Below are 13,294 nucleotides of genomic sequence, written 5' to 3'. Positions count from 1 at the left end.
TCCTTGGAAGGTAAGCTATGACACACCTAGTGCTCAGTCGCTTCAGTCATGTCTGACTCTGTGACCCTATGAACTGTAGCCCTCCAGGCTCCTCTGTCCATGGGATTCTCCAGTAAAGAAAGCTGGAGTGAGTTGCCATGCCCTCCTCCAGGAGATCTTTCCGACTCAGGATCAAACCCATGTCTCTTGTCTCCTGCATTGGCAGGTAAGATTCTTTACCACTGAGCCACCAGGGAAGCCCCAGTGGAAGCCCAGACAAACCTAGACAGCATATTAAAAAGCAGAGATATTACTTTACTGACAAAGGTCCGCATAGTCAAAGCTATGGTTTTTCCAGTAGTCATATATGTGTCTGTGAGAGTTGGACCATAAAGAAGGCTGAGCACCAAAGGACTGATGCATTTGAATTGTGGTGCTGGACAAGACTCTTGAGAGTCCACTGGACTGCAAGGAGATCAAACCAGTGAATCCTAAAGGAAATCAACCCTGAATATTCATTGGAAGGACTGATGCTGAAGCTGAAACTCCAATACTTTGGCTACCTGATGCAAAGAGCCACATCATTGGAAAAGACCCTGATGCTGGAAAAGACTGAAGGCAAAAGGAGAAGAGGGAGGCAGAGAATGAGATGATTAGATAGCATCACTGACTCACTGGACATGAATTTGAGCAAACTCTGGGAGACAGTGAAGGACAGGGAAGCTTGGCGTGCTGCAGTCTACTGCAAAGACTCAGGCAGGACTTGTCAAATGAACAAAATGCTACTCTTCAAAGACTGCAAACATCAGTACAAACAGAGACATACATTCGGTTCCTAGTAATGAAAGTTCACTGTACCACCCATGCAGTGGTCTTTCCATAGGGAAAAAAAAAATACAGATAAAAAAGTTAAACCTTAATCTGATCCAACTTCAATCTATTTAGAGAAATACAGGGGGAGAAGGACATCAATGTTGCAATCAGCAAAATCCAAGCCATAGGAAACTGGACTGAACATATGATGAGGTTTTTATTCCCCCCAACAACAACCAAATAAATGACAAAGAAAAGAAGTAATGTATCTATGGGGGGAGGGGAGGATAAGATCTATAAGTTAAAAGCATAAAAATATAAAGCATAAAAGAAAGCATAATGACAAAAAAACATTGACAATGCATAGACTTCATCTGACCCTAATTCAAGGGCAAAACACTTAAAAGTATCAGGTAAATGTGAAAAATAAATGGACATTTGTTGATATTATAGTTAGTTTTTAAGGTAGGATATGTGTAATTGGTTTGTGCTTCATAAAGAATATCTATCTTTTGGAAACAGGTATTGACATATTTAAAGATGCAAGGATATTATATCTAGGATTTGTTTCTCATTATTTCAGTGGCAGAGATTGGGGTACCTAGGGTATAAATGGGAATGAGATTGAGTATGTATTGATGATTGTTGATTCTGATATCAGGTGTATTAATTTTACTACACTAGTTTCTTTACCATTGTGTATGTTTGAGAATTTCTCCAATAAAAATAACATACATGTTGCCATTAAATTTGAAACCCCAGTGAAAACAGACAAGTATTTAGAAAAAATATTAATTATCCAAGTGGTCCAAACAGAAATAGCAAACTCTAGTTGAGAAATACAAACTGAAACTCTCCTCAACACTTTCAAATGTTTCAGGACAAGACAGGTCTATCAAATTATATAATAAGCAAAAAATTAACCACCATCTTATGTAAACACATCAAAAGCATTAAAAAAAAAAAAAGGGAAATCTTTTAACTAATTTTCCCTGGCTAGCTCTCCCTGATAAGAAAACCAGCTGAGGACACCCTGAAAACAGAATACTTGAGCCAAACTCACCCCCTACACAGGAAATGATCCTAAATAAATCCATAGAAGTTTAAATACAGCAGTGAATTAAACGGAAAAAAAAAGAAGCTGAATCCAAGAAACGTAATGATGATATAACATTAGGAAAAAACTGCCTAAAACATTACCACATTAACAGATAAAATTTCAAAATTAATTTGACCATGTGATGAAATGCAGAAAAAGCTTTTGAGAAGAATTAAACATGAATGCATAATAATACTATGTAGCAAACTAACATTAGAAGGGAATTTGCATTTCCTAAAATCTACAGTAAACGAAATGTTAAATGCGAAATGTCAGCATTACTGTTAAGGTAAGGAACAAGACACAGCAAGCAGCACGCTACCAACTCTGTTTAAAATTGGACTGGAATGCATAACCAGAGAATAAGCATACAAAAATAAATAAATGCTAGAACTATTAAAAACAAACAGAAATTGTTCATTGTAAATCTGATCATCATTTTACAGAAATAGAAAGGAAAAGGCCACGGATAATTCAAATGAATAAGTAAATTCAAAAGCTGGTGTACAGACAATTGTAGCAAAACCAAGGGCCTTGCGTACAAAGCAGCAATTATTAGAATAGATATATAATATATTCGTCATAAATGAGAGTCAAAATTGCAATCAATTTCACTATCCTGTGCAATGTTAGGTAAGATAAAAAGATCTGGGTTCCTAAAATTATGCAGATCTGACTCTTCCCTATAGAAAGTAGAATTTTTCTAACAGACTCAGGAGAGTATATTTACAAGTGACGAGATCCATCATTGCTATGCAATTTTTTCTTAACAGCCCAGAACCCGTTCTAGTCCCCCTACCTCACGCGCGCGGCAGCATCTTCATCTCACATCACCCACTGTCGGCAAGAGTCTGAGAAACTGTCCGGAGCTTACACGGAGGTGGCATTTCCCAAGGAGCCTTTAATCAATCCATCAGGAGCCAAAATGAGGCCCTAACTCCACAGAGAGGGCTTTGGGTACCATCCATAATGGAAGACACTTCAGACTCAAGCCCCACCTCTGCTTTCTAGCCTGGGGGGCAGGGCGGTGGGCGTGGAGAGCACGGGGTGCGTGGGCCGAGGTACCCGGATGTGCGGCACACTGACTTCCGCCTCCAGAGGTTAGGCGGTGAGACTGTGTGGTGGAAGAAGCGTGGCATCCGGTCGGTCGAGAGAGACGTCCGAGTTTTACCAGGGGTAGAGTTTTACCAGAGTTAAGGTAAGGTTTGAGGGACCCTCTAACTCAAAAGACAGAAGGCCCCGTATGCACTAAAGTTCTGCCCCATCTTGGGTCCTGTCAGACGCTGGTCAGGGATCGTCCGACATATTGCCGACATATTCTAGAACTTAGGAAAATAGTAACATTGGACCAGGGTGTTGGCGTCAAGCCAGCAGCGGAATGCAGGGCCTCTCAGGATCAACGAACAACCCTTTGTGAGTTCGGCGGAACGTCCCCTTTCCCATAATAGAGGCATCCCCTGGGCTCCCTGTCACGGCAGTTGGTCCCGTCAGACCCCACGTATGGGTGACGGCACACCTAATGTCCCGTCTGGCCACTCCAGGAGGTTAAGATACTTGACCAGGGGGATGCCTGTCTCAAGCCAGTAGAGAATGGAATACCAGGCCTGGCCAGGAGTCAATAAATGCCCCTGTTTGCATTTTAGGGGAAATGGCCTCCCCTGAGCCGAGCCTATAGAGCCCCGTCCATGTGGTCAGCCCTGGGTGTTCCTGGCAGGGCCATAAGGTCCACATGCCCCCTCACCTCACCTTCCCATGGGGAGGGGAGTGCAGGGGGTAGGGGAAGTTAGTGGGGGTATACGGGGGTAAGGATGGGAGTGTTGGGGGAGGGGACCAGGGGGATTGGGTGAAGGGGGTGTTTGAAGAGGGGGCGGGGGTGTGAAGAGGCGAGGGCGGGGTGTTTGGGGAGGGGGCGGGGTGTTTGGGGAGGGGGCAGGGGTGAAGAGGTGGGGAGCAGAGGGAGGAGGAAGGGAGGTGTATAATAGCCTTGGTCTAATGCTAGATTATTCAGGCTAGCAGAGGGAGGAGTCCTTGGGGTGGCTTTAAGTTCAGAACCTTAAGCAAGGACTGTAGGAAGTCCTCCCTTAAGACAAAGAGGGGCCCCACAGAGCGCCACCCTGTTATAAGCCCTGGTGTCAAGCTAAGCAGGGCTATCAAGCTAAGACATCTCTCACTTTATCCTCAGTGGTCACAGAGAGAAGAGGGTCCTATTACAAGGAATTGATCCAGCCAGGCCCTTCTAGAAGTCATAGGGAGGACTGAAGGGTGGTACACCGAGTCAGGCCCTTCCTCTGTGACCAGCCCTGGGAAGCCCTTCAGAGACCTGTCATACTGAGTCTGCCCCCCACCCCCACTGTATATTCCAAGATACCAGAGGGATGAGGGCCTTGGTTTGATTATTATAGGCCTCAGATCTGAAGAAGGGAAGACACCAGTTAGTCAAGGGGAGGAATTACTATCAGGAACCCGAGGGTTGAGGGGACAACTCATCACAGAACAGAGGGTGTTTCACAGAGCCCTACATGTGATGTCATCCCTGGCAAGGGTTCCTGGTGAAGATATGTGTAAGTGAGACCTCCCTAAACTTCTCTTAGGACTTTCAGAGAGGTGAAGGCCTTGCTCCAAAGGGGTAGGTCTAAGGTCAGCCAAGGGAGAAGTCTTAGGTCCTGCAAGAAACCAAGGTAAGGCCTCTGAGTGAGGGGTGAGAATCCTGATTCTCCTAGGGTGGAGACAGTCCCGGAGAGCTCTGTCACTGCTGCCATCCCAGAGTGATGTCCCCTTTCAGTTCCTCCTCCACGATGTCAGAGATGTAAGGGCTTTGGAGTGACGAGTCAGCGTGAGAGCAGTTAAGCACAGGACCTCGGGTTCTGCCAGAAGTCAAGGTAACGGCCCTGATTGTGAACTGACAGAAACGCCTGCTACTCCAGCATAGGTGAGGCTCCAGAGGGCCTGGACTGGCCAGACTCTATATCAGCTCCAGTAGGACCCAGGTAGGGCTGGAGAGCTGCAGCCTAAAGGTGAACTCTAGTTACTTCTACACAGTCTTCAGGGGAAAGGCTGATCAGGGAAGAGGAGCCTTATGGGTTTAGTGCCTGCAAGGAAACCTGCAGAGGGGGCTGTTATCCCCACTGAAGGCTCACACCATTTCGTCCTCTTTCCTCCAGGTGATAGAGTCATTTACCTTCTTTCTCACGTACTGTCAATCATCATGCCTCGGGGTCAGAAGAGTAAGCTTCGCGCCCGTGCAAAACGCCGCCAGGCTCGACAAGAGCCCAGTGATCTGGTGGAAGCTCAGCCCACTGAACCAGAGGAAGAAGAATTCCCTTCTTCCCCATCTCCTTCTTTTGAAGATGTTCCCCAGAGCTCAGCTGCCACTGGAACATCCAGCAGTCTTCAAGTGCCTGGCAAAGTCTGCTCCACCACCACTGTTGCTGCCTCTGTTTCAGATGCAAAATTTAGTGAAGGTGCCACCGATCAAGGAAAGGAAAGGCCAAAAGTCTCTCAGAGTAAAGATACCACTGAGCAGTCTTCCAAAGATGCTGTAGACGAGAAGGTTCCTTTGTTGGTGAATTACCTTCTGCACAAGTATCAAATGAAAGAGCCTGTGACCAAGAGAGATATGCTGAGAAAGGTAATCCACAAGCACAAGAATCTCTTCAGTGAGATCCTCAAGAAAGCCTCTGAGCATCTGGAGCTGCTGTTTGGCCTCGACGTGAAGGAAACGGATCCCAACAGGGGTATTTATGTCCTTGTCAATAAACTGGAACTGGGCTGTGATGAAAAGACAGGTAATGACAGAGAGATTCCCAAGACGGGTCTGCTGATGATTGTCCTGGGTGTGATCCTCACGAAGGGCAACTGCGCCACTGAGGAGCAAGTGTGGAAAGTGCTGAATCTGATGGAGTTATATGAGGAGAAGAAGGATCCCATCTATGGGGATGTGAAGCGGCTCATCACCAAAGATTTAGTGCAGAAAAAGTATCTGGAGTACCGCCAGGTGGCCAATAGTGATCCTCCAGTCTATGAGTTTCTGTGGGGCCCGAGAGCCTACTCTGAAACCACCAAGATGAAAGTGCTGGAGTTTGTAGCTAGGATCCATGGTAAAGTCCCTGCTGCCTTCCCATCCTTGTATGAGGAGGCTTTGAAAGATGAGGAAGAGAGAGCCCAAGCTCGAGCTTCAGCCAGGGCTCGTACCGCTGCTTTGGCCCGTGCCCGCACCTGGGCCAAAGCCCACAGCTTTTCCTCCACCAAGTGAAGGCTGAGGAAAATTTGAAGAGAACAGCTAATGTTCTCACTAGTGGAAGGTTGGGGAAGGGCTGGAGAAAAGAGAGTATATAACATGTTTGTGTTCCTGTTCTATGTAGATAAATTTGCATGAATATTGCTCCTTTTAGTAGAAAGTTTAACTAGCTTCAGAATCTGAATTTATGAATAATATAAATCAGACATGTATTGATGTTTATGAGGTTTAAAAGTAAAGAGTTTTACTATTTTATAGAATAAATTGGGAAACTTTAAGTCCTATTTACTTATTAAGAACAAGATAACATGTCAATGTATTAGGCATTTCCAAGGAAATGTGAAAAGAAATCAGCAGTAAAATGGCTCAGATCTTTTGAACTCTGTGGGAGAGGGAGAGGGTGGGATGATCTGGGAGACTGGCATTGAAACATGTATAATATCATATATGAAACGAGTCGCCAGTCCAGGTTCGATGCACGATACTGGATGTTTGGGGCTGGTGCACTGGGATGACCCAGAGGGATGGTACAGGGAGGGAGGAGGGTTCAGGATGGGGAACACGTGTATACCTGTAGCGGATTCATGTTGATATATGGCAAAACCAATACAATATTGTAAAGTTAAAAAGTAATTTAAAAAATGCATTAAAAAACCCCAAAAAAAAGAAATACAAAAAAAAGTAAAAGGTGATAAAGTTTTACATGCCTTATCACATTTAGTCTGTTCTGTAAAACTAAGAGAGATATAATATACTTGAATGTGTTTACTTTACTTACATCATAATAAATAAGATCTCTTTCACACTGTCTCATCTATTTCTCAAACATTCCGTGAGCAGGCTCTTTGACAGGCTCTAGGCTACTACTGGGGACATCAGGATAAACAAGACCAAGCGTGCCCATAGAATTTTTGAGTCTAGCAACAGCTGTAAAGTAAAGATGGTGAGAGACTCTGAGACCTAAGGACAGATCAAAAGGAAGAGAGGACTTTGGAGGATCCAGACGTGAACAGTCAAATGTAAACGCTCTGAGGCAAGTGAGTTTGAGAAATGGCAAATCCTTCAATGGGAGTCAGGCTGTGGTAAGCTAGGAGGTAGAGCAAATGAGGGTGTGGGAGTGGTGGGCAAGGGTCAAACCTTCAGAAAGTGGGTCCAGAGTTGAGAGACTAAAGCCTGAAATGGAAAACTCTGCAGTTACATTTGAGTCATGGATAAACTGGAGAGAATTCTCCACCTGGAATAAGAATGGAAGGTGACCTGCATCTTTCTAGTGTCCTTTTGTCAGAGCAGGTGAGCACAGCACATGAACTATGTGTTTTATGCCCGTCATGCCCAGGGAATTTCTGAGAAACGGGTGATACTCTATATATATAGACGTGTGTGGTCAGAAGCCACTGTGCTAGCCATCTTTGCTCTGGCCTGGGAGATCGAGTCCACTACATTTGAAGTTCATTTCATTAGGTTGTCTTGTATGCAATTTGGCAAACTCCAGGTTAGGGCTAGATTTTTAATGGGATTGAAATAAATGAAAATAGAGGTGGTTTGAATGGGAAACGGGTTGGAAGGGATGGAAGGAATTGGTACTTGACACAAATTCTGGAATCCTTAAGTTCCATCTAACTGGGGAAGACTCCCGTGTGTGTGTGTGTGTGTGTGTGTGTGTGCACACGCATGTGCATGTGGGCTCGAGTGTGCATGCTCAGTCATGTCCAACTCTTTGAGACCTCATGAACTGTAGCCCACTGGGCTCCTCTGTCCATGGAATTCTCCAGGCAAGAATGCTATGGCGGGTTGCCATTTCCTGTTTCAGGGCATCTTCCCCACCCAGGGATCAAACCCACATCTCTTGTGCCTCCTGCATTGGCAGGCAGATTCTTTACCACTGCACTGCTTGGGAAGCCTGAAAAACTCCTTTACACAATAAATAACCTCAACAACTTATATATTAGTTTTACTTGTTAAGCATCATATTAGTTGATTTATTGTGCCATATCATGCTGCTGCTGCTGCTAAGTTGCTTCAGTTGTGTCCAACTCTGTGTGACCCCAGAGACAGCAGCCCACCAGGCTCCCCCGTCCCTGGGGTTCTCCAGGCAAGAACACTGGAGTGGGTTGCCATTTCCTTCTCCAATGCATGAAAGTGAAAAGTGAAAGTGAAGTCGCTCAGTCATGTCCGACTCCCAGCAACCCCATGGACTGCAGCCAACCAGGCCCCTCCATCCATGGGATTTTCCAGGCAAAAGTACTGGAGTGGGTTGCCATTGCCTTCTCTGGTGCCATATCATAGGGTTCAGCATATTCTTGGTCATTTCGTGGATTAAATAGACCATAGAGCAGATTTTGGTAGGGTCTGGGATCAAAATAATAATAGCAATAACTGCAAAAGACCCAAAACTTGACAGACACCATGCCTGGTGCTTTCATGTATTACATATATCCCAGGAATCCTACACAGCAAGGCCTATCAAACTCACTTCATAGAAAAGCCTCACAGAACTTCGCAATTTTCCTGACTTCACATGGCTCATGAGTGTCAGAACTGGGACTAGACCTCTGGTCTGAATTCATTTAGGGCCTTCACTATTACACTCCTTGAATGAAGCAGTTTTGTCTCTTAGTTCAGTTCTAGTCTCAACACTCCACAGTGTCTCTCAGGCGATGAAATGAAGGACCCTATTGCCAATGTACTACCCCATGTATAATAAATAAAAATGAAAATGCAAATTAAAAACAATACAGTCTAGGCTCTGAACTTAACTCACCTAGGCTCCTCCTGCCCTTCCCCCCCCCCCAGAATTCCCTGGGAGCTGACTCTGCCCTAATCAAGCACTTTCAGAAATAACATCACTCTTGCCCTGCATCTTTCTCCTGTCACAGTCTGGATCCTGACCTGCTGTCTAGTATCCTTTCATAAGGCTGCTCTCTCCTCCCAGTGGAACAAAAAGCTCAGAATCACTTGCCTTTTCCCTGACTTAGGGCCTCCCAACCCCCTGCAGATGTCCCCTGTCTGTCCCATCCCTGACTATGAACCTCTCTGATAACAATAGCCCCATTCATGTGGCTACTTCGACAGTGAAGTTTAGACATGGGTTTCCCTGGTGGCTCAGACGGTAAAGAATCTGCCTACAATGTATGAGACCCAGGTTCACTCCCTGGGTCAGGAAGATCCCCTGGAGAAGGAACTGGCCACCCACTCCAGTATTCTTGCCTGGAGAATCACATGGACAGAAGAGCCCAGTGAGCTAGAATCCATGGAGTCACAAAGAGTCGGACATGACTGAGCGACTAACACACACCCACACCCATCTGGTTTAGGCACTTCCACTAAAAGTTTTTTTTTCCAGGTTGACTTGTGAGTAGAGTCTGGTTTGACACGGGATCTACAGGTTACTGAAAGATAACCCTAAAGTTAGGGAAGAGATTTTAGAGAGTGGATGAAGTTAGTAAGAAAGGAAAATTTAACCTTGGATTTATTTGAGACTGACCACTGAATCCTTACACTGAAGCATGAGCTTAACTAAGTGGCCAAGAACCAAAGCTTCTTTCCTAAGTGGCAGGATGAGGAAGGACTAAGGAAATCACTGTGTAACAACCATCTGTAGGAACTGCATTACCCCAAACTCAGATTTTTAGGAACATTTAGTATGTTTTTATCGCAGACAAATTGCCATAAGTTAAGGAACTTACAACGACACACATTTATCTCATATTTCTGTAAATGAGAAATATGGGTTGGCTGTGCTGTGGTCATTGTTCAGGGTTATGCAAGCCCAATTCAAGCTGTCAGAGTCTGGGTTCTCACTGGGAGGTACTGAGAAGAATCGCATTCCACACTGACTCAGGTTGCTCTCAGAATCCAGTTCTAAGAAGAATTCACTTATTTGTAGTTATAAGAATGAGGCTGTCTCCTTGCAGACTATCAGTTGGAGATGCCATAGTTCCTCTAGGCCTTTCTTCAGTCCTTGCAAATGGGCCCCTGATTCTGAAACAGCACATTGAATCTGTCTCTTGTGGCTCATGTAGTTGAATTGGGCCCACCCAGATAATTCAATATAACCTCCCATTTTTAAGGTTCATTCCATAATTTTTATTACACACACTAGCTACCTTTGGCTATGTAACATGACATATTCACAAATTTCAGGGTAAGGTTATGGGCATTATGTGGAACAACTATTGAGTCTAACACAAAGGTAGAAAATGTCTTCTTGGTGGAGATACCAGCTTTAATAAGAAAAAAAAAAAAAATGACCATCATTCTTCTACCTCTTGTCTGTATCTGCCCCAGAGGGAAACTCTGATTTTCCAGTGTGTCAAAGACACCTGTACACGATTCAGGCATGTTCAACAGGTGGTGAATAGCAGGGACTCGAGTATTATTTTTTTCATGCAGCAGAAGGAAGAAGGAAAATAGTGTATTGAGATTACAGAGATTACTGAAAAGGTCAGTGCAGAAAGGTGCTAAGAATGAAGAAGGGTGCACCTCCCTGCTGAGATTTACGAGATCCTTTTGAAAGCGGCTGTGAACCTATATTTGAGAACATCAGTCACATACTGGCACTAGAAAAAGTTATTGATTTGCAAGGGAATTTGACCTCAGAAAATCCTCCAGGAATGACGAGGGCTACAGTCATAACAAATTTTAATAGTGGCTCTTTTTTGAGCAGATACTGTATAACAGTTAATGGGAACATCTGCAAGTGCTCATTCACTTTGTGTCCCGCTCTCCATCCTTGGTTCATATGAAGACTACATGCTCAATCACTTATAGTTAAGAATGGTCATGTGACTATCCTTGACACTGAAATATGAGTGGAAATATACTTGTCACCTCCAGACCCAGGTATTTGAGAACCGGTAGGCCAACTCCAGGACTTGGTGGCTCAGATGGTAAAGAATCTTTCTGCAATGCAGGAGACCTGGGTCTGATCCCTGGGTTGGGAAGATCCCCTGGAGGAGGGCATGGCAACCCACTCCAGTATTCTTGCTTGGAGAATTCCATGGACAGAGGAGAGGAGCCTGGCAGGCTACAGTCCATAGGGTCACAAAGAGTCAGACATGACTGAGCAATTAATACACACACACACACAGGACAACTCCATGCTTATTTCATTCAGCAGCAAACGTGGAGAGCCTGTGTTGAGATGTGGTAGCTCATGATGGAAGTGGCCTGGATCCCTGAGTTACCTGACAACATAGACCCTCTCCTCCACTGCCAGTACCCAGCAGATTTTATGTGCACAAGAAATAAAATTTATGTTAAGCCATTCAGAAATCACTTCTCTTATCATATCTTACAAAAACTTTATCTGAGTAATACACACCTACTATTTCTGTTATGTTTATTTAAATATCTTAACTACAAAGGAAATAGGACATATATTCTTGTTTCCAAAACATTCTAACAATAGGAAGAAATCACAATTATTTTTCCTTACCACATTCCTCAAAGATTCATCCCTGCCCAGAGGTAATTGCATTAAAAATTCTGTGTAGTATTTTAACATTTATTCCGGGCCAGTCTTACATACCTGTGCTAGAAATATACACTGTGGGTTTTAAAAATACATATGTAACACTATCATAGATAGTATTATCATAAATATCTCACTATGGTTCTGACTTGTCCTTGTCACTGAATAAAATGAAGGTGGGATCTTTCTGTGAGAGTATATATAGATCACGTTACTCTTTACCTACTCCCTGGAATTACAAAGTATGTATGTGTCATGATTAATCTAATCATCCTCTTCCTGATACACACACAAGTTGTCTCGAATTTGCTGTTTTGATTAATAGAACTGATACCAACATCATTGAACATAAATTTTTGGGTAAATGTGCATGATTTGTCATATGAAAGACATACAAAAGTACAATTAGATCAAAGTGCTTCCTTCGAGTGTGATGATAGTAAATTTTTATGAATATTGCTGATATTCTGTTCCAATAATGCTATACCAAATTATCTTCTCACTTATTTATGTATGTGAATAAATTAAGCACTCAATGGAATTTTATTTCATCAAACTTTTAAATTTGGGGCAAACTTTTGATTGAAAATATATCATCTCCATCCCGAACCCTCCTCCCTCCAAAGCATCAATTCTTTGGCACTCAGTTTTCTTTATGGTCCAACTCTCACATCCATACATGACTATTGGAAAAACCATAGCTTTGACTAGACTGACCTTTGTCAGCAAAGTAATGTCTCTGTTTTTTAATATACTGTCTAGATTGGTTATAACTTTTCTTCCAAGGAGTAAGCATCTTTTAATTTCATGGCTGCACTCACCATCTGCCGTGATTTTGGAACCCAAGAAAATAAAGTCTGTCACGGTTTCCATTGTTTCCCCTTCTATTTGCCATGAAGTGATGGGACTAGACACCATGATCTTCGGTTTTTTGAATGTTGAGTTTTAAGCCAGCTTTTTCACTCTCCTCTTTAACTTTCATCAAGAGGCTCTTTAGTTTCTCTTTGCTTTCTGCCATAAGGGTGGTGTCATCTGCATGCCTGAGGTTATTGATATTTCTCCTGGCAATCTTGATTCCAGCTTGTGCTTCATTCAGCCTGGCATTTCACATGATATACTCTGCATATAAGTTAAATAAGCAGGGTGACAATATACAGCCTTGAGGTACTCCTTTCCCAATTTGGAACCAGTCCATTGTTCCATATCCAGTTTTAACTGTTGCTTCTTGACCTGCATACAGGTTTCTCAGGAGGCAGGCATGCCTGATACCTCACCCTCCCTTAGAATGCCCCTACCCACTATTAAGCAGAGTATAGCTAGCTCTTCTGTATCACCCACTGAGTGATGTTATTGACAGAATGTGGGAAAGTACATCTCTTCACTACCCTGGTGGTTCTGTGCAGTCTTGCCAGTGTCCCAGGCTGAGAGCTGTCTTGATGCCTGACACAGACAGCTATTTCTCCCCTGTGTATGTGGCCCTCCTGCTGCTGAGGCTGAGGCTGTACAGTGGATGGGATTGGCTGGTGATCCAGATCAGTTAAAATAGGGCAAGTATTACCAATGCGTAGAGAAAAGGGTATGCAGCTACAAGGAACGGGGAAAATGGAGAAGGAATTCCTTAAGGATAATTACCTCAGTGACTGGGAATTAAGACTGAGTGTAGACATGCCTTGAAAAACAACTCTGGTGTTAT

At 43.8% G+C, this 13,294-nt stretch overlaps 1 protein-coding gene across 1 annotated transcript; it reads left to right on the top strand.

Moving 5' to 3' along the window:
* The first annotated feature begins 5,096 nt into the window (after positions 1-5,096).
* On the top strand, positions 5,097-6,143 carry LOC102272161 (melanoma-associated antigen B10). Its single transcript, XM_005891419.1, has one exon. It carries the CDS (start codon positions 5,097-5,099, stop codon positions 6,141-6,143), a length of 1,047 nt encoding a protein of 348 aa, XP_005891481.1.
* Positions 6,144-13,294: the final 7,151 nt, after the last annotated feature.

Source organism: Bos mutus, chromosome X (genome assembly GCF_027580195.1).
Source record: "Bos mutus isolate GX-2022 chromosome X, NWIPB_WYAK_1.1, whole genome shotgun sequence".
NCBI lineage: Eukaryota > Metazoa > Chordata > Mammalia > Artiodactyla > Bovidae > Bos > Bos mutus.
Note: the sequence above shows the minus strand (reverse complement) of the source record. Positions and strands in the feature narration are given on the sequence as shown.